This window comes from Taeniopygia guttata, chromosome 7 (genome assembly GCF_048771995.1).
Source record: "Taeniopygia guttata chromosome 7, bTaeGut7.mat, whole genome shotgun sequence".
In the NCBI taxonomy this organism is placed as follows: domain Eukaryota; kingdom Metazoa; phylum Chordata; class Aves; order Passeriformes; family Estrildidae; genus Taeniopygia; species Taeniopygia guttata.
The window spans coordinates 22,666,533-22,689,824 of NC_133032.1; the positions used below are offsets into that span (position 1 = coordinate 22,666,533).

Consider the following 23,292-nt stretch of genomic DNA (forward strand, 5'->3'; position numbering starts at 1 on the left):
CTTTAGCTAACAGTCCTCCCCAACTCTTATAAGTGTTTTCCTTTTCAAATAGCACCACTCTGATCTTGCCTGCTCTCAGTTTAAGTCTGCAGGACACCAACTCACCAGCTTTTCTTTCCTACCAGACTTCTGGCTCCACATTCTGGTGGCAGTGCTTCTGCTGTCTGAAAACAAAACAGAATTAAGTGCCAAGCTTTTGACTGGATTTGGCCTCCCAGCCATGAGCTGGGAGGAAAGAAAACACACAGTAAAAAACAAAGCTGAGGGCCTTCACAGAGAGAAGGTAATTGTCCTTCACTGTTGTCTAGCATATACTAGAGAGAAAAGTCAGGAAATTGCAGAACCAACTTCCTTCTTACCATTAAGCTCTGTGGGTAGGACACAAATCCGTGCAAAAACCCACCAGCCACACTTTGCTCAGAACTGCAAAACTCAAAGAAGTGTTTTTTCTCCTTCCCTGATTGCTGCATGACCTACATATAAATTCACAGTATGGCTGTTCTGTGATTCTTTAAAGGATTTTGATGGTGTTTTCTCTTCCTCCTAGTAGGTTTTCGTCCACAAGTGATCATGGTAAACTATGGAGTTTGCAGCTGGAATTTAATAGGCAGAACAAAATACCAAATCAACTTTAATCACAGAAAGTGACTGATCAGCACCCTCTGTATAGCCCCGTGCCCCCCTCCTCCAGTGGAAAACAGCTCAGAGGAGAAGGACAAAAAACCACACCCTCTCACGGAAAAACAGGTAATAAAGAAAGTCCAACTTACCTCAACACCAGGATTGGAGAGTGACCTTAGTTTTAGAGGAGACATTTGCACCTGTGGATCATCAGGTACCCCAAGAAAATTAACAAGGAATAATGTCTTCCTGAGCAAGCCAGACCACCATGGAAGGTGTGGATATGTGGCCCACCCCAACCCAACATAGAAGTATAAAACCTGGACAATTGATAAAACATTTAATTTTTGAAAAGAACAATGAGCTTGAGCTGGCTTCTACCCATGTTCCACCATGACTGGGAATGTCCAGGGTCATGACAGATAGCATACTTATGTAGATGTCTTACCCTACCAAATCAAAATTCTGTGTATCCCCAAAGATACCAAATAATTACATTTGATATCCAATTCCTTCTCATGTAAAATAGCTGAAATAACTTGGTGTGAGTGTATTGAACTCTGATATGGAAATATGAGAAACAGAAATGCTGCAGATGTGCAACTTCACTTCTGCAGCAGCTGCCACCTTCCAGCAAGTTTCTCACAGAGGAAGCAGTTACTGAATGGCTCTACTGGCATCAGCTGCCATTATCATGACAGTCCTGAACTTATTCTTTCCTACCATCTCTCCAGCTGCTGCCCCTCAGGATGGCTGCCAACAAACACTCCAACAAGAGCAAAATTACTTCTGTCCGGTAAAAGTGTTTGTCATGCTGACTGTCCCTCAGAAAGCTCATCCAAGAGAGGAACACACCACAAACTGAGGTGATATAAAAACCAAAAAAATTTATTCTAACAGAAACACGATTACAGAGTTTCCTTCCAGTATTCCACAGTCATTCAAGACACACTGTGCCCTGAGAACTCTGAGAAATAGCAAAGTGAGAACCTTTAATATTAAAAAAGTTACACAGATGGGCTGGTTATTCAAGTAAATGATTGACATAAAACAAACAAAATATTTAGAAGAAAAGAACCAAACTAACATAATAACGGGGTTTTGGTCCTTCTGGAGTAGGATGTTATTTTCCACAAACATTTATAGCTTCCAAAGACAGACAATGATTCACCTCTGGGTAAGGCAGTTACCCAGCTGCTTGGGAATGCATCTGGCTTTCTGAATTTGTTCTGTTTTTGCAGATTTTAGGGACTTAACTCAGACACAAATGGGACTTCATTGACATTTCCAATAACTTTTACAGTACTACTTGAAAGTCCTTTCACACTTGAAACCCAGACTGAACATATTCCACTGCTTCTGCAAGATAAAAAGCCTGACGATCTGTAGTTTCCTACAGCCTTACCCGACTGCTACAGAGCCAGGTGTTGGAAGACTGATTCAATATGGAAGTTGGAAAATTTAGGTCCTATGCCTCCTTAAAGGGCTGGGGCTACTCCAGACAGTTTCACATGTAAATTCTCTTCCCTGTCAAAGCCCAGATGTCATTCCTAACTGCATGTATTCTTGCTTGTCTGCTTTTCATTGTGGAACTTCAAAGATCAGTTGCTTCAGTAGTGTTGATGTTATCTTTGGCATCTGCTTAGATCCTCCTAATTCTTTTCTTGCCACTGCATTGTTCACTTCTGTCAGGATGGATGCGAGATCAAAGCGCCTTGAACAAAAATGAAGAGACATTACATTGAAACACATGGTACTCGCAGCTCGGCCAAGAAGGTGATGTGTGTTTGCCCCAATAAAGTGGTATCCCAGGGAATGCTGGTGTCTTCCTCACCCTATTGCCACTGAAATTGCACATTCCATTGAATAACCACAGAATTCAGTGCGTTTGGAGGAAACAAAAGCAACCTCCATGTAACATTGCTCTGGTCACAGCCAGAAGAGGTCGCCAAGATGAAACAAACCTATACATTCTCCACCTCTTCTTCTGGACGCCATATTTTCTAAATGAAGTTTATGAGGGGGATAGGTGGGAGGCAACAATATGCCTGCACAACACCTGGGGGGTTTTGCCTTTGTAATCACTCAGCAATTTCACCCCTAATCAGGTGTCACCGGAAGAAAAAAAAATTTATCAGTCAAAAATGTTAAAAAACACACACACGCTTGTTTGTGTGTAACATTGCAGAATTACAACATAGTTTTGGCACAAGAAAACCAGGGGAAGTCACTTATACTTTGGCTTATCTGTAGAGGACTAACAGTGCCCAATTTCAAAATAAATACTGTTCTCCACTGTCCTGAATGGGAAAAGCATTAATTGCACAAATGCAAACCACTGTGTTTCAGCACAGCATGCTTAAGTATGCACATCTGCAAAACTCTAAATGTACAATAATTAGAAATAGTACTTACAGTGGGCAAAGCAACTCCATCTTCTCACAGAGGGACTGAATGTAAACACTGCCAGTCTTACAACTGCGGTAGGCCAAGCAGTCCTCCACTGTAGCCATGCCAATCAGAATATCAGCCTTATCAGGAATGGAAGTCAAAGGACTAGCATCCACCTCAAGCTGTCCAGAAGAGTCTGATTCTACTGCAACAGCCGGATGATGTTCAGAGCCTTGGCAAGCCTGGATGATAAACACCTTGGGTTTGCCAGCAAGAGAAGGACAATTAGTTCCAGTGAAGCAGGAGACTAAATCGTCAATGTTTACGCACTCATCATCAACACCTTTTATTTTGTATTTTTCACCATGGGAGAAAATGAAGCAAACAAAACAGTCCATATTTCTATGATCTTTCTTGCTGTATTCTTTAACGGTCTCATATATTTTTTTTCCTTCTAGATCCATGTACTCAGATGTCTCAAACTGAAGCCACTTAAAGACCCTCTTCACAGCCTCTGGGGAAAAAAATCAGAAGGAATTTGTTAAACATAAACAGTGACAAGGAAGATGCTGAAACATCAGTGTCTGTGTAGTAGATCAGATACTAGCAGAAGTGTTCAGATCCTACCAGTAAAATCACCTGACTGGCTCTTAGCCTGCCAGGTCCTATTAGAAAAACCCAAATGCCTAATTTGCCTAATTTTATTATTTTTTTTTAACACAACAGGGTTAAGTATCATGCTGTCTAAAACAAAAACAGGTTTCAGATTCTGTGTTGTATTGGTATGAATTAGTGAAGTTTACTGTGTTAAAGCAAGCTTTGACTATGCATTGCATAGTAGTCTCGGATGCCTAAGTACAGCACTTGGCAAGTTAAAGTGCCACCTCTTTAGAATGACAAATTCTGCCACTCTTAAATGAAGTAGGTCCCTCATTCTGATGGGATGGTAGATGCAGCAAGAAGGGAATCAGAGTAACCTGCTCACAAATGCTATGAAGGCTTCTCAGTGGTGAGAAGTGGTGGCCCAATTTTTGTGTGGACAGAGAGGAACTAGCTAGTAAGAAAGCAGCTTATAAACAGGCCAAATGGAGTTAAAATATCTGTGACATGTCCTTTCAGGAATCTGACTTTACTTTTTTACTTTTGTTTATCTTAAATGTGATTGCAGAAATATAGGCTTTAAGGAAAGTTACAGAGCATTTATTTGAGCATTGAAGAAAATTTGAGGACTTAAAATATTTTTCCATGATAGGTAAGAACTGAAAACAATCAAAAATTGGAAATGTGTAATAATGATCACTTTTTCTCTAGTTGTACATACAACCAATTAAGAAAATGACTTTTTCCTAGAACAAAAAGTAGATCCTTCTTTAAGCCATCAGCTAAATGTTGGAAGTGACATATTTCCAATTGGCACAATGACTGTCACTCCAGTTTCTGGAGGCCAAGGAGTACCATGGACATGATTCTTCTTCACAGCACAGATTAGATAATTGTTTTTGAGAATTATCAGAGAAAAAAACCCAAACCAGTAATTTGATTTAAAAAGTACTTACCTCCATCTTGCAATGTTCCCTCTCTATTGTAATGTGGATTTTTAAAAATGTGGTTGTTAAGAATTAAACAGTAACCATGGGGGTTATTTTTCATCTTATATATCTTCGCATGCTGCAGAAACAAAGAAAAACCAAACAAAAAACAAACAAACAAAAAAAAACCCCACAAATAAAAAAATCAACCAAAACAGGTAGGAAAGCAGAGCTAAGCATTCAAAAGAGAAATACACTACATACAGATTGCTGGTCCATCATTATCTAAGCACAAAAGAAAATTGTAAAGGCCAAGAAACAAGAAAGGAAAAGCCTAAGGATACAATTTAGCTACAGAGGAGAGAAATCTGCATTGTCTCCCTGAACCCCTCCTCCTCTCTCTTAGGTCAGGATATGACTTTAACATGGGAGAAAGGATCCAGAAACACAAATTTGTAAATGTTCCTGCACCCCACCATTTCCTCTCAGTGTCCTTGTGAAATTCCAGTGAGGTAGGAGGTTCTGCTAGTCCCTTCACACCTGTCTAGGAGTATCCTGGCCAGAACTTTAATGTTCCAGTCTCCATTATCATTATGATTGATTTCTTCACTCAACTGCTTGTTCATGCCTTGCTTAAAAGGTTGCTGACATCCAGGTCCTTACAAAGAAGGCTCGGTCTTCTTTGGAAAACAGGAATTGTTCCAAGGCCTGTCCCTCTATCTTGGCTGTTCCACCTGCTTAGTGTTATGAATTTTTGCTCCCTCTCCCAGGAGATGGATAAATATTTTAAAGGTACTCTTGAGGTATTTCTCACCTGTTTTGTTGCCTCCCCCTCTGCTCCTTGTTCCTCTGGATGTGCAGACACACACACAGGATAGCGGACTTCTTCCCTAGAATAATTTTCTAAGAAGGAGAAGATAAACAAAACATTTTAAAACCACAGGGATAAATCTTACACTCTGCATATTTCAACACTCAAAAAGCCAGAATAAGGAGTGAGGTGGAGAGGGTTTTCCCATCAGTGAGACACCAGCATTTTGTAGAACTGGGCCAAGCTTAGCTTCAGTTTCACAGACTACTGGTTGTGATAGCAGCCATGCAGGGCTTTGCTCCATTGCTTCTCTGCTCCTCTGCTCTTTTACTGGTAGCAAGATACAGATAATAAATGCTAAATGTGAGTAGTCATCCCAGGCAAGCCATTCACCAGCCCCTCAACTGTGGGATATATAAATGAAAGAGGAGATCCACTTTTGTACAATAGTACTTTTGTACAAAATGCTGGTCCATTCACTTCTGAGGCTACTGTCCCTTCTCCAGAGAACTTTACTGTGTGAGTGGATGCAAGGATGCAAAATACCAGCATAATGAAAGATCTCCTCAGGGCACTTATTTCAATACAACTTTCTGAAAAAAAGTTAAGAAATCATCAAATCCATGACTCTTAACGAAGGAAACAAAATCACAGTACTCATTTTACAAATTACAAAAACGTTTAAATGAAATTTAATTGTCAGGGCAACAAGCTCTACACAACATTATTTTTTTCTACTTACCAAGAGGACAAAATAATAACAATACTACTAGAAAGCCATTCTCCAACACAGGACTTGCTTGGCAATAGTCTCCCTTGACAATTACCTTCTGTTCTTTAGAGACACCAGCAGAGGACAGCAGCACAAAAACATGCAGGGAGAACTATTTGGTAGCTCCGCAGGGTACTGCAGGGAGTGTTTAAATGTATCTGAGCAAACATGACCTGAGTTGTTCAGAGGGAAGTTGTTACTGACTGAGACATCCTGTTTCCCAAAGGAACACCCGGCTGTGCTGCCAGAAAGCACCACCTCAGCTGCAACAGCCGGGATATAATCAAGTCCTTAAAATTTCCCATCTGGTTACAGAAAGTTACACTTTAGCCAAGTGACTGGTTTTCAGGGCCTTCCCTTTGACTAAGAGCTAGGGGCCTGGTTAAGAGAAGATAGTGCTGACATCTTGCAACACAAGTTTGTCACCGGTCACTTCCTGTCTCTTGCAGTGACTTGGACGTTATGCTGGTCCAAAACCAGCACTGCACTTTTTCCCAAACAGATAAATTGCATTTAAGACAAAGAGAAGGCAGAAGAAGGCCACTTCCAAGAGACAGAACATTATTAAAGGATAGATACAAGAATCCATGATGGGATAATGAAGTAGCAGAAAACTTCAGAAGTCAGAGTTCTCCAGAGCTGTTCTGCCTGTCCTAGGGTACTATAAGGTCTCTCCCTTATCACTGGACTTCTAAGCTGCCAAGGACGGAGCCATAAAACCCACAAAAGACCCCAGATCTGTTCTTAAACAGCTTAAATAAATTTACCTTTTTTTTTTTCTTCATAGGCATCAATTTTTTTCTTTATGTCAGCTCTAAATCTCTGTAATATATCTTTCAGCGTTGTCATGTTATCTTCTTTAATTATCCCTTTTATTTCCATTTCCAGAAAGACCTGCAACATTGACTGGTAAAACAAAAACACATAACCCAAACTCATCCAGTGACCTTAGATAACCGCAGAATCAGGCAGCTCTGCAACAGGGCAGAAGACAACATCCTCATTCCCAGAGACTGACCAGGTAAAGACCTATTACTTTTTCCTCCAAAACTCATTAAAGCAAGGGTCAAGATGCAATGCAACTGAATAAACCCATCATCATTAAGGTTAAACCAGGACAATTAGAAAATGCCTATAACTAGGCTATCCTGCTTTGTTTCAGCAGTACAAAGCACTGATGAGGATAATATAACATCCTGTTGTGCATTTGTGTTTTGATGAAGTGCAGCTAAGTCCTTTAGCTATGCCATTTTCCATATTCTGTCACAGAAAAGCTGTTCAGCACTAATTTTGTTTATTAAAGCTCAATTGTCCACCAAGTTGGAGATAAATCAGCTAATTTTCCTCTATGTGCCACAATACAAATAGGACTTTTCAGGAAGGTTCTTAATAATATCAAGCATTTTTATAACACAGCTCATTACAAATATTAAACTAGCTCACCCAACCTCTTAATATTCTTGGGGGAAAGTTAACAATATGTTGTTACTCCAAATTATAATAAAGAAGAAAATTTACCCATTGACACACAAAAATTTATGGTTCAACTCACATTAAAACTCAATTTTCTGTCTCCAAAACATTGTTTTCCTTTAGCAAACATCACTCTTCTTAGGTATAGCATATGTCTTATAAAGACATTTGTCTTATAAATGCCAAGCAAAGATTTAAGGAAGAGCATAATGGATTTTACAAGAAAATAAGATTAAAGAGACAGATCGTGGAAAGAAAATAGAATCAGGAGAGCAAAAAAGGCAAAGATACAATAAAAAAAAAAAAAAGGATCCATTCTTTCACACAGCAGCTATTAGTTAACATCACAATTCTTTCAAACTAGATTTTCATGAGAGCAGACTGCTTTGTCTTTCCTCCCTTCTTACAAGAACTAGAGGACTCTGAACTAGCCTTGCAAAAAACTTCTCAAGACCACTTTTCATACAGCATTTTCCTGGAGCTTGTTTTTTGGTAATTGTTTTTGGAGCAGGAACTTCACACTTCTGACATCTTCTGAAGTCAAGTCCTCTGCAATTCCATACAGCAGTTGCCTGACAATAAACAATAGAGAGACCTTCAAGAAAGAAGTAAACACCGCAATTAAACATTTGAACTGCAAAATGTAAAACTCACAATGGCAGGAATTGATGTGTAATAAACACATGTATGCTGGGATATTCAGAAGACAACAGTGCAGACAGAAAAGACAATTGACACGGAACTGTTACACTGTGCATGCTCCTGTGTTTACCTGTAAGCTGACACCTGTGCCCTGCCCGGGAGCTGCAGCTCTCTCTCCATCTCCTCGCGGCTGCAGCCCAGGGGGGTACTCAGAAGGTCGATCCGATGGATCCGGTAGAGCAGCTCCTTCAGGAAGAACAGGTTCCCTGCCCCGATCATGTCTTTCTCCTGCAGCACTTCAAAGAAGGCCTTGGGCTCATGGATGGCTTCCAACTTCCTCCTGGGGACATGGTCCAGGCTGAGGAATTTAAGAGCTGACAGTTCCTCTGTCACCAAAGCCTCAGAAACTTCAAAAAGCAGTTTGCGGAAATCTGTACTCATCTCACATCAGGATTTGGATCTAAACACAAACAGGAGTTGATTTCCTTTGTCAGTAAGACTAGTGCAACAACATGATTATATAAGAGGTATCACATCGTGTAGAATAGCCCAAAATAAATACATACAATCAGAAGTATTTCAATAGAGAGAGGCTGGCTTGCTATCATAGCTTTGATGCTTAGCTCCTTCAGTTTTCTGGATTTAACAAAGGATATGTAACCTCTCACTACTAAGTGACATTAGCAGAGAAAGTGATAAATTATTCTTGCTTCCTATGGTGTGTCTAGACAGTGGGAAGTACCAATTTACAGGATGTACAATCCTGGCAGGCAGCTGCTCATTTTCTTTGAGTTTGGGTTTTTTTTGAAGTTTGATACCATTTGGGAGAAACAGCTACTTGCCAGTCTGAAATATAGACTGTGTAATAAATGAGACTGACAAATTTTACACCGTAACAGGACTGAGAGTCCACATGAGTATAGCTACTCTAAGCTATCTGGCTTCTCCTTTCTTTTTATACTGCTTCTGGCCAGCATACCCAAAGCACCTCTTCCTGTTTTGGTTTATCTGCATCAAGTAAAACTCTATTCCCAGCTCTCAATTAATTTATAACATTAAAAGCAAATACACACCATGTCAACCCTCTTAAAAAGGCCAGAAGAATTCTTATCAAACTATCTCTGTTTCATTGAGCATGGAATATCACCTCCCTTCTCCTCCACTTTCTCCATCAGCTTTAGAAATATTAAACTAGGCTTATAGATTCAATTTTTGAGCACAAAGGGAAGTTAGAAAATACCAAGCCTTCCATCTATCCCCTCTGACACTTAAGGGACCTGCCTCCACTGATGTGACAACCCATGGGCATGTTGGTGTCTGTTATAAACTCTTGTCAAGCTGAACAAAGACACCGGATGTGTCAGGAGCTCTCATTGTTTGATTGTACATTTTCTTAACTGCGGTGACCAGCCCAATGTTTAAATTCAAAAGGTATTGGCTAACCTGCCCTTAAATTTATACAATACACTCCCACAAGAGGGGAGGCTAACAAGCCCTTAATTTTGAACTGTACACTTCACAACTCCCAGAACAAACTCCTCAAAAGGTGCTGGCTCCCGAGCCACAAAAATCTCCACAACAAACTTCAGAATGGAATATGGGGTAAAATATTCTAGCTCTGCAAGCCAAGAAAGATAAGATAAGCAAAGAAGATCTCAGTCCCTAGATTCTGTGTTGATGCTGCCACATGGATAGTCTGGAGATGGAGAGAGAACATAGAGGGCATAAAGGGGGGAGGGGGTGTGTGCCCAATCTGCCGACCTGTGTCCTGCTGGAGTTACCTGGTGCGTGCCCATTACCTAAATGAGACTTGCGTGTTTTGCCCGCGTGTGCACAGCCAGCCTTTTCCCTGAAGTGAGCCGGGCTGGGGGATGGAGCACGAGTCTCAGGGTGGAGCAGGAAGCTGACTCAGCACAGCGCTGCCCCACTGCCTCGGGGGCGGGGGGGTGATCTCCCCTGATCACGCCTCTCCTTAGCAATGCTCAGGATGCTTGAGACAAATCAGCCTACAGCTGGCACTTAAAGGACCTGTCTCCATTTTCTTCTAATTAGAGACCCGTTTGCCACTTTACTTTCTCTGCCCTAGCTGTCAGACACCTGGGAATCTCTGAAGAAAAGCTATATAAATGCATTCAGAAGAGGTCTCTTGTCTTATAGACACTGGCAGTGGGAGACAGAAAAGTCGAAAATGAAAAAAGAGCCTTTCCAACTCCTACACTACTGGAATACTGCAATCCATTTTACTTATTGCTCCTGCAAATGTTTCAATAACAAGGTAGCCAAGCTGGAAACTGGAAATAATAATTAGCAGACAATTGTATTCTGCTGTCCTCCAAGGACCACTCTACAGCAAAGGAGCTTTTTGTGGCATGCCCTTGCTCAGCATTGTGTGGGTTAGCAAGAGTGAATGTACAACCGAATCTAGTAAATGTACAACTGAATCTTAAACCTTTGCATTTCAACTAAACTGATAAAACAGTGAAACACGTGACACAGCACAAACAATTTGTGTTCTGCCCCAAAATACTGTTTTCTTTAAATCCACTCAAACCAAACTTTTAAACAGGCAAGAATCCATATTCTTCAGCCCATATAAACCAGTAGTATCTGAATGTACTTAACCTCAATGACTACCTGACTTTATATTTCTATAACCACACAGGAAAGAATATTTTTCTTGGTAGGTAGTTATGAAGTTATCTTCTTTCTCACATAAATCATGCCTTTCATTTAAGATACAAGAGATACTGCTTATAGAAGTAATTCTTTCTTGTAAAGAGAATTTCATTTTATTTCTCAAAGGCTCTAAGTTTCAAACCCATTAAATAATTGCAGTTAGAAGAGATGTGCTACCTATATGTTACATTTAAACCTGTCTGTAATTACAGGGAGCACAATTAAAACAATATAAATATTTAACTGCCACTGTCTTTTTCTCCCAGTTTGCTAACTTAAAGACACAACTGATAAGAGTAAAAATACTATTAATTGCAATAGTAATTTTAAATCACTTACATGGGAGAACAACTCTGCAGAAAGTGAGAGAGCCAGTTTCTAAAGTTCCAGGAAAAGTCTGCCTTTTTTACAATACGGTATTGTCACAGACTACCAAGAAATATGTTACAATGGAATAAAATGCTAATAAAGCAGGAGATCCCTACTTCAGCTACTTCCACTTTCAGAGAACTGATTATTAGAGAACTTGTGAGAAAAAAATGGTAAACAAGCCATGAAGTAATCAGGTTTTGCTCTGGAGCATACCTAGTGCTTTCTAGCATAGAGCACAGCTCAAGCACTTTTGCTTTAATATACAAATTCTAATTAAAAAACAGTGAGAGATGGCCGAATCTACGTATTTTCATTTAAAATATCTCAGTCCCACTGCCCTGCTGTGTCACCAGATCTGCCATGACTTACCCCCTTTCTCTGAAGTCCCTCTCCAACTCATCCCAGTTTATTTTTAACAGGAAGATATTTTTAAATTTAGAAAAAAGCCAACTATTAGCACCAAATTCTGTAGCAGCACTCAGTAAACCCAGGGAAATCAACAACTGAACATTATTCTGAAATTATTTATGTAATATATTTCCCCATTTAGATGAGAATTTGAACATAATTAACTTCTTACATATTTGTTCTCTTTAAAGTAAAGGACTTAGCCTTCAATGGAAAGGTTCCCAGCATGCAAGTCACTGGCATTTTCCACACAGCAGGAAATAAAACAGCACTCAGTATGGCTACCAGACTCTCAGCAGACCCTCATGGCAGCATTATGAAGAGAGTTGGAGTGCTGACATTTGTTAAAATTTTGCAATGAGAACAGTCATGCATGGATTTCAACCTATCTATCTTTACAAACTCAAAACTATACCATACCCGTTGATAGAATGAGGCATATAAACTCCTTCCAAAAGGCACACTCTATACTACAGATCAGAAAACCTTGTTTCACTGGCAGGAATTACACTATCATCCAAAGGGTGGGAACAGCACAGAGGAACACCACAAGTACTTTCATCTTCAGGTCCAAAATGTTTGTCTCCACATCATTCCAAGTCTCAGCATCTTTCCCTCTATAATTTTTTCTGTGTCTTACCTGAACCAAGACTTCAGTTGCAGTCCGAAAGAGGCGCCGTGCCGTGATAAGCACTATGACAAAAAAATAATGGCTTCTCCTCTCAATCAGCAGCTTGAAGGTCCACCCCTTTGGCACTATTAGTTTCACTTTTGATTTCTTCCTCTCTCACCCTTCCTGGAAATGTTACTGTTAAATTATTTTCCCCATTTCCCTCGGCTCCCCTGCTCCCTGGTTTCCTCCAGAACCATCCCATAGAAAGGGTGATCTTGAGGAAAAAAAACTGCTGCAGCTCCTGCCAGGTCAGCAACTGTAGCGACTGTCGCCTGCACTGGCACAAGGTGGGACACACAGCTCCTGCACAAAAATGACACGAGGGACAGGATACCAAGAAACTTGATTACCACTTTAATGACCTTGCCAAGATGGCAACTTCTCTGGAAGACTTTTTACGCTAGTTCCACTTGAATCTGTCTATCCAGGGGCTGCACAAGACACAACACTTCCTTAATTCTGTAGGTGGAGACTGCACACGTGCGTGGGTCTCTATGCTACCAGTAAGCCTCAGCAGCAACCAACCACATTTGTTTGTTTGTGTTGTGACCAGTTTCTTTCTGACACAGCTCTGTATCACTGCAGTCACAGGAAAGGTGTACAGTGTGGACAGCAAGGACTGATGAATACCTGACTTGTACAAAACCAACCCACTCTCCCCAAGAGTTTCAAACTTCCATCTCATAACACCCTGCAGGAGATCACACAGAAATGCTCAAGTTCCAGCCTGCCCTACTTTGGGTTGGTGCTGACAAGTACCACTGCATACACCCAGGTATTACACTGTGCAGCCACATAAACACAGCCCTTGACACACAAAAGTGAAATACTCACTAAATAGTCAAAATCAGGGTAGTTTAAACTTTGTTTAAACAAATTTCTTATGAGCAAGGGAGACGTTACCAGTCTTTCACACTTCACAAGGGTGGATCCTTCCCCCCACAGAACTCAAGGCTCAGTAAGATTACACTCTTCTGACTGCCTTTACCTGCTTATGATTTCACTGGAGATTACCCAGTGATTACACAGGCAGAAGTTTCTACAGAAAAAGCAAGAGAGCATGATGACATTCCTTGTCTACCAAACCAAAAATGAAAACAAGATCCCACAAAACAAAGTCAATGGTTACTTCAGACTGATAAAAATGTATTTGCTTCCTAAACACACAAAATGAGTGCATCAAGTCTGAACAATAACTGCAAGCCAGAAACATCACAATTCCATCCCAATGCTATATATTCCCCTAAGGACAAAACATTTTTCTTATCTGTGGCATAAATGTGACTTCAAGTGTGGCAGCCACGCTAACTCAGAAGACTTAAAATGCAACAGGTATTAAAATGCAATACCACTTCATTATCATAAAGGGACCATCATGTTTTGGAAAACTGGCTGCATTTCAATGCTCTGTATGATGCAAAACTCCCCTCCTAAAAATAGTGCAAGCTAGAAATTGCACCCAATAGCACTAGACAGTACTCTTTCCTATCTTCACCTTAAGGTATTGCTAATCATATAACAATGAATATTTTGATGAAGTTAGTGAAAAACGCTAATCACTTGGTTTTTACAATTTTAAAAGTTTAATAATAATAAAATGGTTATCCAAATAATTAATAATAATAATAATAATAATAATAATTATTAATAATAATTAATAATTATTAATAATAATAATAATAATAATAATAATAATAATAATAATGAATAACGTTTAGAGTTAGGACAATTACAAGACAATAAAAAGCAAAGAATCACAGACATCCGGATGCTCTCAGACACTAAGTCACGAAAAGCATGACTTCTGAACAAAGGAATCACCCTTAAAACAACACACTACTGTATATTCATATATCCTTCATGGTTATGCATATATTCTATTTAAAACAAGAAACTCTGTCTGTTGTATGTCAACTGTTCCTTTAATCTCCATGGCCTGAAGAAATTTGCTTATTCTGACAAGAAGCCATAAATTCCTCTCCTTTTGAAGATTTAGGTGTTCTTCGAAGCGAGTATCTCATTCCTAAAAAAACACTTCCCCCACATACATAGACTCTATTTTAACATTACGTTTGAACCTAAAACTATATTTAACACACCACTTCAGAGAATTAATACAGCATAACTTTCTAACATTACACATATAAGAGTCATTGTAATATTTGAAAAAAGCCAATCATAAATTATGCATTTTTCATAAAGTTTAATGTCAGCTTAAACCCTAAAGCAGTTAAAACCTCACTGATTCATGAAGCCCAACAAAGTGCAGGAATCAATCAAAAACAAGGATAAATCCTTACCCCAACTGAAAATTTTTATCTCACCAAGCTCTTAAAAAGTATGAATTTAATGCAGTAAACATTAAACAGGAAAGACACAGGCATATGGAATAAGTGTTCATAACAAAATAACAGGCATTATTTCAGTTAAATCACAAAATTCTGTCAGCAGCTTAGTCCACAGAAGCCTTCACAAATTGGCTGCATTTTAGATGTTAAACCAACAAATTATAATTCAAAAATGTAATGCTTAACAAAGTTAATCTGACTGGTGTATATCACAGCATGCAAATCTTCTACCATAAATTTTCTCAGAAGTGATGGGGAAATAACAGTTCACAAGGTTTCACAGAGGGAATAATAAGCAGCATTTTGGCTTTACTCAGTTTTGGAAAACTTCATTGTACATGAAGCTAGCCATTTGAGGAAACTGGAAGAAATTGCTGATTTCAGTTGGAAACTGGTTCTTTATTAAGTTAAATGTAATTTTCATTAGAGATTGAAGAAATGCTTTTCCATTTACTACCCAAGGCTTTGTCTCTTTATTCCTACTTTTTTCTCTCTATGAACATAGGTAGTGGATTTAGAAACAGGATTTAAAATTTTTAGCCTGCAAAATAAAACATGATGAGTCTAAACCAGACCATTAACAATCCTGGTTTAAATATGAAAGCTTACATGCAATCCCTATGCTGCGAGGAAAAACCTATAGTATCTGCAGCCTGTGCAGGTACAAAAATGTTTAACGTGAGTTAAACAGTGTGGTTTTTCCAACACTGATAATTCTGAATATAGAGATGATGTAAATAGCTGGCACATTGATTGTTTTAATTGTGTCTCCTCCAGTTTCACAGTCTGTTTGACAAAAAATTTATAAGGCCTTGCATCAAAGCTAACAGATTATCAGGGTTTTGGTTGTCTTAAAACAGGTAATGTGATGAACTGCATTTAAATGAGATGAAAAAATGATGTGTATTAAAAGCATTGATGTTGCTCTGAAGGAGGAGGGGCCATTGGTATTGGGAATATAAATTTTCTTCTTAAGGTATATGCTGGTTGGGGCATTTGCTTCTTTTTCCCTGAAGGGCTATCACGTCTGGCCACATCTTCATTAACTTGTGTAAGAATTGACAAAATATCTTCACCCCTACAGCCAGAAGGAGAGCCAAAAAAAAAAAAAAAAAAAAAAAAAAAAAAAAAATTAGTTATTAGTGAGCAGATGGCAATCCACTTAACATTTCCCTGATCAGCTAGAAGATAGACTACAAACATTTAACACACAAAAAAGAAAACATACTTTTCTCCAAATTTCTCTTTTGTTCTTATTTGAGTCATATTAAAACCAAAAGACTTTTTCTTGTCCTGTCTTGCTTAATTCAACCAACAAAGAAAAATAGTTCAATAAAATATTTTAACCTACCACTCAATAAACTGTGCTGTCTTAAAGATTATAGATGTGAGGTTTGAGGGTTTTTTCACAATAAACTTCACGTTCTACAGATTACATGTATGGTACTAGCTGAGTTAACGTAAATTTATCAGTGTAAAATCATCACTTTAACTAATTCCATCTGCCTTAGAACATGGGTGGGTGTTCCTAGATGAATGACCTTTGGAGAAGAAAAATTTAATCAGAGCACTACACCAAGTATTTACCTTGGTACCAACAATTGTAGTTTGCTGCAGAGGGCCTGAATATACCAACTGCCCTCTTCAATGTGCCGGAAAGCGACACATCCATCAACTGTGGCCATGCCTAGGAGGAAATCAGCCTCCTCGGGAATACTTTCAGAAAGAGAAACGCTCTCTTGCATGGAAGACAAGTCAGGAGTAGGTCCATCAGTATTAACATAGACAGGATCTTGTATCTTGTTACCCTGGCATGCTTGGATAAAGAAGAGTTTGGGTTTTGCAGCCAGCTGGGGACACTGCTTGGCAGTGAAGTGGGACATAAGCGTGCGGATTGACACAGGTCTGTCATCTGTCCCACAGATTGCTCCTGACTTTCCATGAGATAGAATACAACATATAAAACAGTTCCTGTCTTCGTGATCTTGCTTATGCTGCCAAGTTTTCATGAGATTTATTATCTCCCCAGATGTCAGATCTGTGGAAGTCATCACATCCAGACCAAGCCATGTGAACACTCTCTCCAGTTGCTCTGTAAATAAATGAAAAATAAAAGGAAAATTCGAGGCAAGAGGAAAACTTTTTATGAAGTCACCATGCAAGCTAATCTGCGAGGAGGAAAGACCTTACACCCTGACACTTCTCCAGATTCATTCTCATACTAGTACCAACTAAAGGTTAACCGGAATAAAAAAAGATGGCATTAGCTCAGAGTTCCTGGATTTTTCTAGACAAGCTCCAGACTTAGTGCATACACTGTCATTGTAAGTGAGCACACAAACGACACTTGAAAACACAAAGAATCTGCCCTTCCCCAGTTTCAGAAAAGATCTTTCAAAATCTTCCTCACATCCTTATTTTCCAGTTGCACTTTTGACTATTAAGAGTTCCATTCATAAGAAATAAATAGAAGAAGCAGAACAAAGTAAGAAGTATGCACAGAGTTGCTTGAGTATGGATTTTTGCATTATATTAGGTAGAATGATGGTTTAATTTAGTTTAGTTTTAGTTCTTTACTATAGCTATAGATAAAGGATAAGTAAAAAGTGATTCTTAAAATTATTCAAGAATAATCCAACAGAAAAACCTTGTGGTTACTTGTCCTTTATCCTCTCCTACCCCACGATACACAAATGACATAATTTAACACATATCTAACATTTCCCTCTTTTAGAATATTAACTAACCATAGACACTAAAATATAGGGCAATACTACATAATCAAGTCACTTGGGGAAACAGAGATCCTCCAAAAATCTCACTTCAGTAACTTACCAGCATCTTTGCAAGAACCCATCCTCTGAGAACTACTGAAGTTAACATTATTTATAATGAGACAAAATCCTCTGTGTGGCCCATCCATTTTGTAGCTTTTCAATCTTTCAGTCTGTAGGAAGGAGAATAAAAAAGCTTACAGTTTCAATTAATTTATTCAACTTACTCATATTTCCTTAACATGTCTCAAAATTGGCATCCAGGAGTGAGAGGCACCTAAGACTGTGGGCAGTTTTTGAACATCTGGAACTCAATGGTGCTTCCCCGTGTGAAAAAACAGCAGTGAAACTCCAAGCACACTGTCACCATCCTATCAAACTGCAGTAGAAGGATTTAGCATCTGGGTTGTCATCTGTATGCAAGAGGCAGGATTTAACAGCCAAACTCTACAATCTGAGTTGGTGACGGGGACAGAAGACCCCAACTGATTCCAATGCCAAAAACAATATTTTAGCTTAATGGCAGAGGGATCACACTGAAACTATAGGAAGTTAGACATCTGAGTTGGCTTTTTTTTGAGAACAGTAATAAATACCTGGACTAGGTGATTCATACTGATCCACTGGAAAAGGATGGAAGCAGAACAGAAATCTCAGAAGTACATAAACCTATCACACTACAAGTTTCTTGGTTAAGATTTAAAATTACCTCCCACTTTTGAAAAAAAACCCAAAAAACAAAACAAAACCAAAAGCATTTTTAAAGCTGAAAAGAATCAAAACTTCAAGTAACATGAATTTAGGTCCAACCTTGGGTTGCAATAAAAAAACTCCATCCACCAGAGTCCCTTCCTCCTCACTAGAGAGCAACACCTCCTTTTGTGCATTTTAGTAGGACAAAATGAAGGAAGCACTCCAAGTTCCTTCAACAGCTTTGCAGCAGTCTGAACATCAGGTGATGAAAAGATGTTACAGCACAGAACTTCAAGTAATTAAATGGCTATAAACAAATGGAGCAACTTGCTCTTTCAATATCCATGGTCATCACAAAGAAAAGGCCAGAGGGAGAATTCAATGGTTGCACTGCTATGGTTTAAGAGTGCACATAAAGGCCTCTAAGAGGGGATCTCACAAAAAGGACCTTTTCTCATGTACCAAGACTTCTGCAATGGCTTACTAAAAACTCTTGCCTCCTTTTAAGCCTTCTAACAAAGGCTTTGCATGCTACCCCTCATGACTTCTAATTTCAAGCTGCCCTGAGGCCGTTTCAAAACCAGATGCAAAAAGTGAGAACTATGAAACTCCATTTGTCTCTGCGTCTTGCACGTTCTACTGCCATCTCCAAAGTGCACAACTTAGACAAATGCAAAATGTTTTGCCTTTATCAGGAAGATAAGTACTGATGTGTGAATCACTTCAGAGGTATTATGCCCATTTTGCCTACAAGATACCTTTCAATATTGCTAAATCTTTGGCCTCCAAGGTTAAAATATTCTTTGAAATATTCAAATTTATCAGTCAACTCAAGAAACTTTATGAGACAGATATTTCACAAGTCCTTGCATGATAAATGTCATTCAAGAGAGGATGAAAACCCCACACCCGCAGGTATTCAAAAAGGATTTAAGAGTTTGTCTCAGACCTTGGATTCATTTTTTACATTGCTGAATTCTCCATGCAGCTCCAGGTTTAGCTCAGGGAAGCCTTGTGTAAAATTAGCTGTCTTGTTATCTAGAAAAAAACCCCAGCATAGGTATTTATTAAGATAAATCCAGTATTTGTGGATGCAACAAAAAGGAGTTTAGCTACAATACATCACTTTTTGTATGTGAAATACTCTTTCACTGAAAGAAATAATTCCTCCATACAAAATAGCATGGTCATGTTCAATAGATCTATTCTGATATTCTAGATCTATTTTTTGCTTATTTTTATTAGATGTATTTTTGTAACAAAGGCAAGGCTTCTATTTGTATCAAAACTGCAAAATAAAGATACCCATGGTACAAGGATAAATTCTCCAACACATTCAAATCAATTTTTCATCTGGAAATCAGCTTAGAAATTACCAGTATTTAAGAAGAATATGCCTTCTTACTACTGAAGTTGACATTTTTTTTCTCATTAATCACTAATAAATCTATTTTTTAAAAATCTAAAACCATAAATCATTTGTTTGCTCATAGCCCATGTATCAGACACATAAACACACACAGTAAGTCTTGCCAGCCTATTTGCAGGCAACTGCCTTTATGCAGTGCATATTCACAGATCACCAAGTGCCTTTTACAGGACAGTTGTCATCATCTCAATACTATTAGTGGGGAAATGGAGAAATGAGACATAACTATCAGCAGACTTTCAGTTTCCCACCCTGTTCTGTATGTGCTGGGTTGCTCTGTGTGGCCTCAGATATTCCAGCACATCCCTGTATTTCAGGGATTCAGCTAGGAAATTATGCAGGCTAGGAATTGTTATGCGAGATTTATGCCACTCTAGCTCCCATTTCAGCAATACACACATATGACCTTAAGTTCAGTAGCTCAGACCCATAGTACTTCCTGCATTTTAGCAAACCTACTCCTAGACGATGAATTTCTCACCTTTTCCCTTTTTGTAGCAGTTTATTGTCTCCAGGAGATCAGGTGAAACGGTCATACAGACGTCCTCCAGTATCTTTACATTGTCTGTAGTTAAAAGGCCCTGCTTTTCCAATAAAGTCAGCAAATCCAAAGCAGACTGACAGCCAAAAGGAGAGAGTAAAATATAATTATTGTTCTTTAGAAGTCAAAACTTGCCTCTCAGCCCTGTCTCAAACAATCACATTATTATCTGCTTTGCTCCCTACCAACAAGGACCAGTCAATTTTACATCACCGTTAAAGCAGAAATGTTGCTTCATGGAAGCCACTGGTTGTGTTTCTATTTGGTATGGTCTTGTTTAAACAGATTCACCCAAACCATATTAATGACTCGTGGCTTCAAGAAGGCTTCATTGCTGTGAAACTACCAGTGACATATGGACATCAATCTCCCTTGCATATGGCTCAAGTAGGGCAAAGATTTGATTTGTCACCTTTTTATACTCTGATGCTAGACAGCAAACTGTCAGTGACTGACCTTGGCACGAGGGACCAAATTCTACTCTTGCCTGTCAACATCTTCCTTCTTGCTATCTCTATGAATACAACCAGTCTAGTTGCATATTATGCTCTGTTCTGCCAAACACTTCTCACACTTTTCCTTCTATTTCCCGCCTTCCTTCTTCCCTTCCCACCATTTGGCTCATTTGACTCCTCACATACAAGAATTATCCGTCCCTTTGGAAGATGGTTTCGCAGGAGGAAAATTATTTCCTTCAACATCTCACTGGTGATGTTCTCTGCCAATTCATACAGCATCTGCCTGTAACAGAGACAGAGTGAGATAAAAGTGGAACAGAAGATGGCATAAAAACCAAAGGCAATCTAAGAATTTAAAAATGGAAAACAGTATGGCATAGATAGCAGTAATGGAGGGAAGAGAATTCCACTGCAAGCTTACCTGTATGGAGATATTCTTCCCTTCTCACTCAGATGTTCTTGTACTTTCTCCTTGGTGTAACCAATTTTCTTGAGCAAGGAGTGACATCTAATTCTATATAAGAGCTCAGCTAGTAGGAAAGTATCTTCTGCATTCAGATATTCTTGAGCCATAAGGAGCCTGAAGATGTCTGTTGCTAACTTCACACCTTCTAGTTTACTGAGGTGGAGCAAGTCAGTACAGAGAAATTTTAAAGCTGCTACATCTTCAGTCACCAGATTTTCACTAATAAGGAAAAGCTGCTGACGGAACTTCAAGCTGCTATTATTCTCCATGTTGCTGGAACCAACAGCTGCAACAGCTTCTCTCTGACTGAAAGCAGAAAGCAAACACTAGTAACACTTAAATCTTCAATACAGCAATCCTTCTACTAAAATTTTACCCAGTGGTTGTTTGGAAGCCCTGAATTACCTTTTAATAAATAAAGGTTTTAAATAAATTTGAAATTTACTTCCTTGTCTAAACACAGACCACAGAAAGACCAGATCTGGCAGAAGCTCTGAACAACCCGGTCTATAATTGAAGTTAGCCCTGCTCTGAGCAAAAAACTGTGCTGGATGACCTCAAGGTCTGAATCTTCTTTTCTTTTGAACATCTTCCACATTCAGATCTTTGCTTCTTTCTGTTGTAATGGGGAAGAGTCCCTGAAGTAACTTATTACAACTATTAATGGAGACAGCACAGTAGTTCGTGCATATTCCTTGATCTGCAGTCCAAGAGCTTGTTCCCTGGCTGTAGCAGGAAGGTGTTCCTCTGTTAGAAGGCTGACACCCAAGCAAAAGCTGTGGAATAACCATCCACTCCCAGCTGTAATTTGATATTTGTCATAGAAAACCCCTTATAAGCCTCCCTTACAAGTAACTGGCAGTTAAAATGTAATAGCACTCAATGCTCAGTCTAAATAGGCTCTGCACAAGCAACTCTCTCTTACTCAGGTTTAATAGAGACTAATCGACATTCCAGTACACCAACTTCTTCCATGGAGCCTAGGCAGTTCTATTCTGCCCGTGGAAGGTTAAATAGATAAGAAGGTGCTCCAGTGCCTTCGGGCTGGTAGGTCTTCCATCTTTTGCTTAGAGCAGTTGGAAGCAAAGGTTTCTACAAGGGGGCGCACAATCAGTGCAGGATCTGCTCGCTGCCCAAGCTTGGAGCGGCTCACCCGCATATCCACAGCTGCCTCGGGGCATCGACACAGAAAAGTAACCAGTCCGCATCTCTGGTGTATGCTTTCAGATATCGCCTCAGAAAAGGATAAATCGTATGAAATAAGCAAGATAAGAATTGTAAAATTACCTTTACTTTAAGTTTTTTAACTGGCCGGAGCACTGCCCCAAGGGTTTAACCCTAAGGCAAAGCCGGAGCGCGCGAACCGCAGCGGGGCCCGCAGGCGCACGTGGGCAGGAGCTCCCGGAGGCCGCGCGCAGCCGGGAGCCACCACACCAAAAGCGAGCGGGAGTTACGGAGCCTTCCTTCGACCCCTCTCCACTTCAGCACCACGTTTTGGTACCTCTCACACGAATTCCAGTCCCGATCCCTCTCCCGGCAGCTAGCCGTGCCGGCGGCTCGCGGCTCCCTTCGCGGTCCCTTTCGCGGCTCGCCGCGGGCGGGGGAGGCACGTCCCGGGTCTGCCCGAGCAGGAGGCGGCGTCAGCAGCAGGGCGGAATGTGGGATCAGGGGGTGCGAGGGCAGGAGCGGGGCACGGCTGCCAGGGCCCGCGGGGCTTTCACCACGAGCGGTGGCACCGCCCCCTCCCGGCCCGCCGGCGTCCGCTCGCCCTCGTGAGCGCCCGCGCCCGGGAACGCTGCCCGGCACCGGGAAAAGGCTTCAGGCAGCGCCCGGGGTACCAAGTGTAAGACGTGACCCGTAATTCGCCTCGCTTTTGCTGCCAAGCCATGTTAAAGCAGGCTACATCGCAAAAAGGCCTCAAACATTTCAGGCACATTATTTGAATTTTTGTTTCCCCGCTGGAAGGAGGAAGAAGGTGAGCAGACTCTGCTCAGTGCAGGCTCCTTGGGGCCTTCAGCATCTCCGGGGTCACCTGTATCCCCCCCAGAACCTCACGTCAATGGAGACAGGATGGGAAGTGTCTCCTTGTTCACGCCAAAAGTTGTCCAACACACCAAGAGCAGCTGAGTTACCTGCTGAAACTATAAGGCTTGCTGTCCTTTATTATGTCAGCTCGTTTTTATAGAGCTGTAAACTTCACAGCCTAATTTAACAA

At 40.1% G+C, this 23,292-nt stretch overlaps 2 protein-coding genes across 4 annotated transcripts; both read right to left on the reverse strand.

Moving 5' to 3' along the window:
• Positions 1–2,062: 2,062 nt before the first annotated feature.
• Positions 2,063–12,459, reverse strand: LOC100223333 (caspase-8). Of its 2 annotated transcripts, none has more exons than XM_012574963.5 (8): positions 12,336–12,459; positions 8,370–8,699; positions 8,064–8,169; positions 6,892–7,030; positions 5,356–5,444; positions 4,569–4,680; positions 3,037–3,526; positions 2,063–2,335 (listed from the first exon to the last, which is right to left on the reverse strand). In XM_012574963.5, the coding sequence occupies exons 2-8, from the start codon at positions 8,678–8,680 to the stop codon at positions 2,203–2,205; spliced, it is 1,380 nt and encodes a 459-aa protein (XP_012430417.4). In that variant the 5' UTR covers positions 8,681–8,699; positions 12,336–12,459; the 3' UTR covers positions 2,063–2,202. The 2 variants fall into 2 exon arrangements, with proteins under 2 accessions (XP_012430417.4, XP_030133580.3); XM_030277720.4 differs by lacking the exon at positions 12,336–12,459 and adding an exon at positions 10,039–10,060.
• Positions 12,460–14,267: 1,808 nt separating this feature from the next.
• Positions 14,268–23,032, reverse strand: LOC100220453 (caspase-10). Of its 2 annotated transcripts, none has more exons than XM_030277739.4 (8): positions 22,579–23,032; positions 21,033–21,383; positions 20,795–20,894; positions 20,094–20,229; positions 19,133–19,221; positions 17,552–17,663; positions 16,304–16,808; positions 14,268–15,794 (listed from the first exon to the last, which is right to left on the reverse strand). In XM_030277739.4, exons 2-8 carry the CDS (start codon positions 21,344–21,346, stop codon positions 15,623–15,625), a joined length of 1,428 nt encoding a protein of 475 aa, XP_030133599.3. In that variant the 5' UTR covers positions 21,347–21,383; positions 22,579–23,032; the 3' UTR covers positions 14,268–15,622. The 2 variants fall into 2 exon arrangements, with proteins under 2 accessions (XP_030133599.3, XP_030133598.3); XM_030277738.4 differs by having other exon boundaries at positions 22,365–23,032.
• Between the last annotated feature and the right edge of the window lie 260 nt (positions 23,033–23,292).

What these genes read in the sequence shown, in the direction of transcription:
- LOC100223333 (XM_012574963.5), bottom strand. Translation starts at nt 8,680, where the DNA reads ATGAGTACAGATTTCCGCAAACTGCTTTTTGAAGTTTCTGAGGCTTTG. An exon ending in GCACAGGTGTCAGCTTACAG is followed by an intron (nt 8,170 to 8,369) that starts GTAAACACAGGA and finishes GTTTATTGTCAG; the next exon opens with GCAACTGCTGTATGGAATTG. An exon ending in ATGGAGTTGCTTTGCCCACT is followed by an intron (nt 2,336 to 3,036) that starts GTAAGTACTATT and finishes TTTTTGTTCAAG; the next exon opens with GCGCTTTGATCTCGCATCCA.
- LOC100220453 (XM_030277739.4), bottom strand. Translation starts at nt 21,346, where the DNA reads ATGGAGAATAATAGCAGCTTGAAGTTCCGTCAGCAGCTTTTCCTTATT. An exon ending in CTGCTACAAAAAGGGAAAAG is followed by an intron (nt 19,222 to 20,093) that starts GTGAGAAATTCA and finishes GTTTTTTTCTAG; the next exon opens with ATAACAAGACAGCTAATTTT. An exon ending in GGGTTCTTGCAAAGATGCTG is followed by an intron (nt 16,809 to 17,551) that starts GTAAGTTACTGA and finishes ATTTATTTACAG; the next exon opens with AGCAACTGGAGAGAGTGTTC.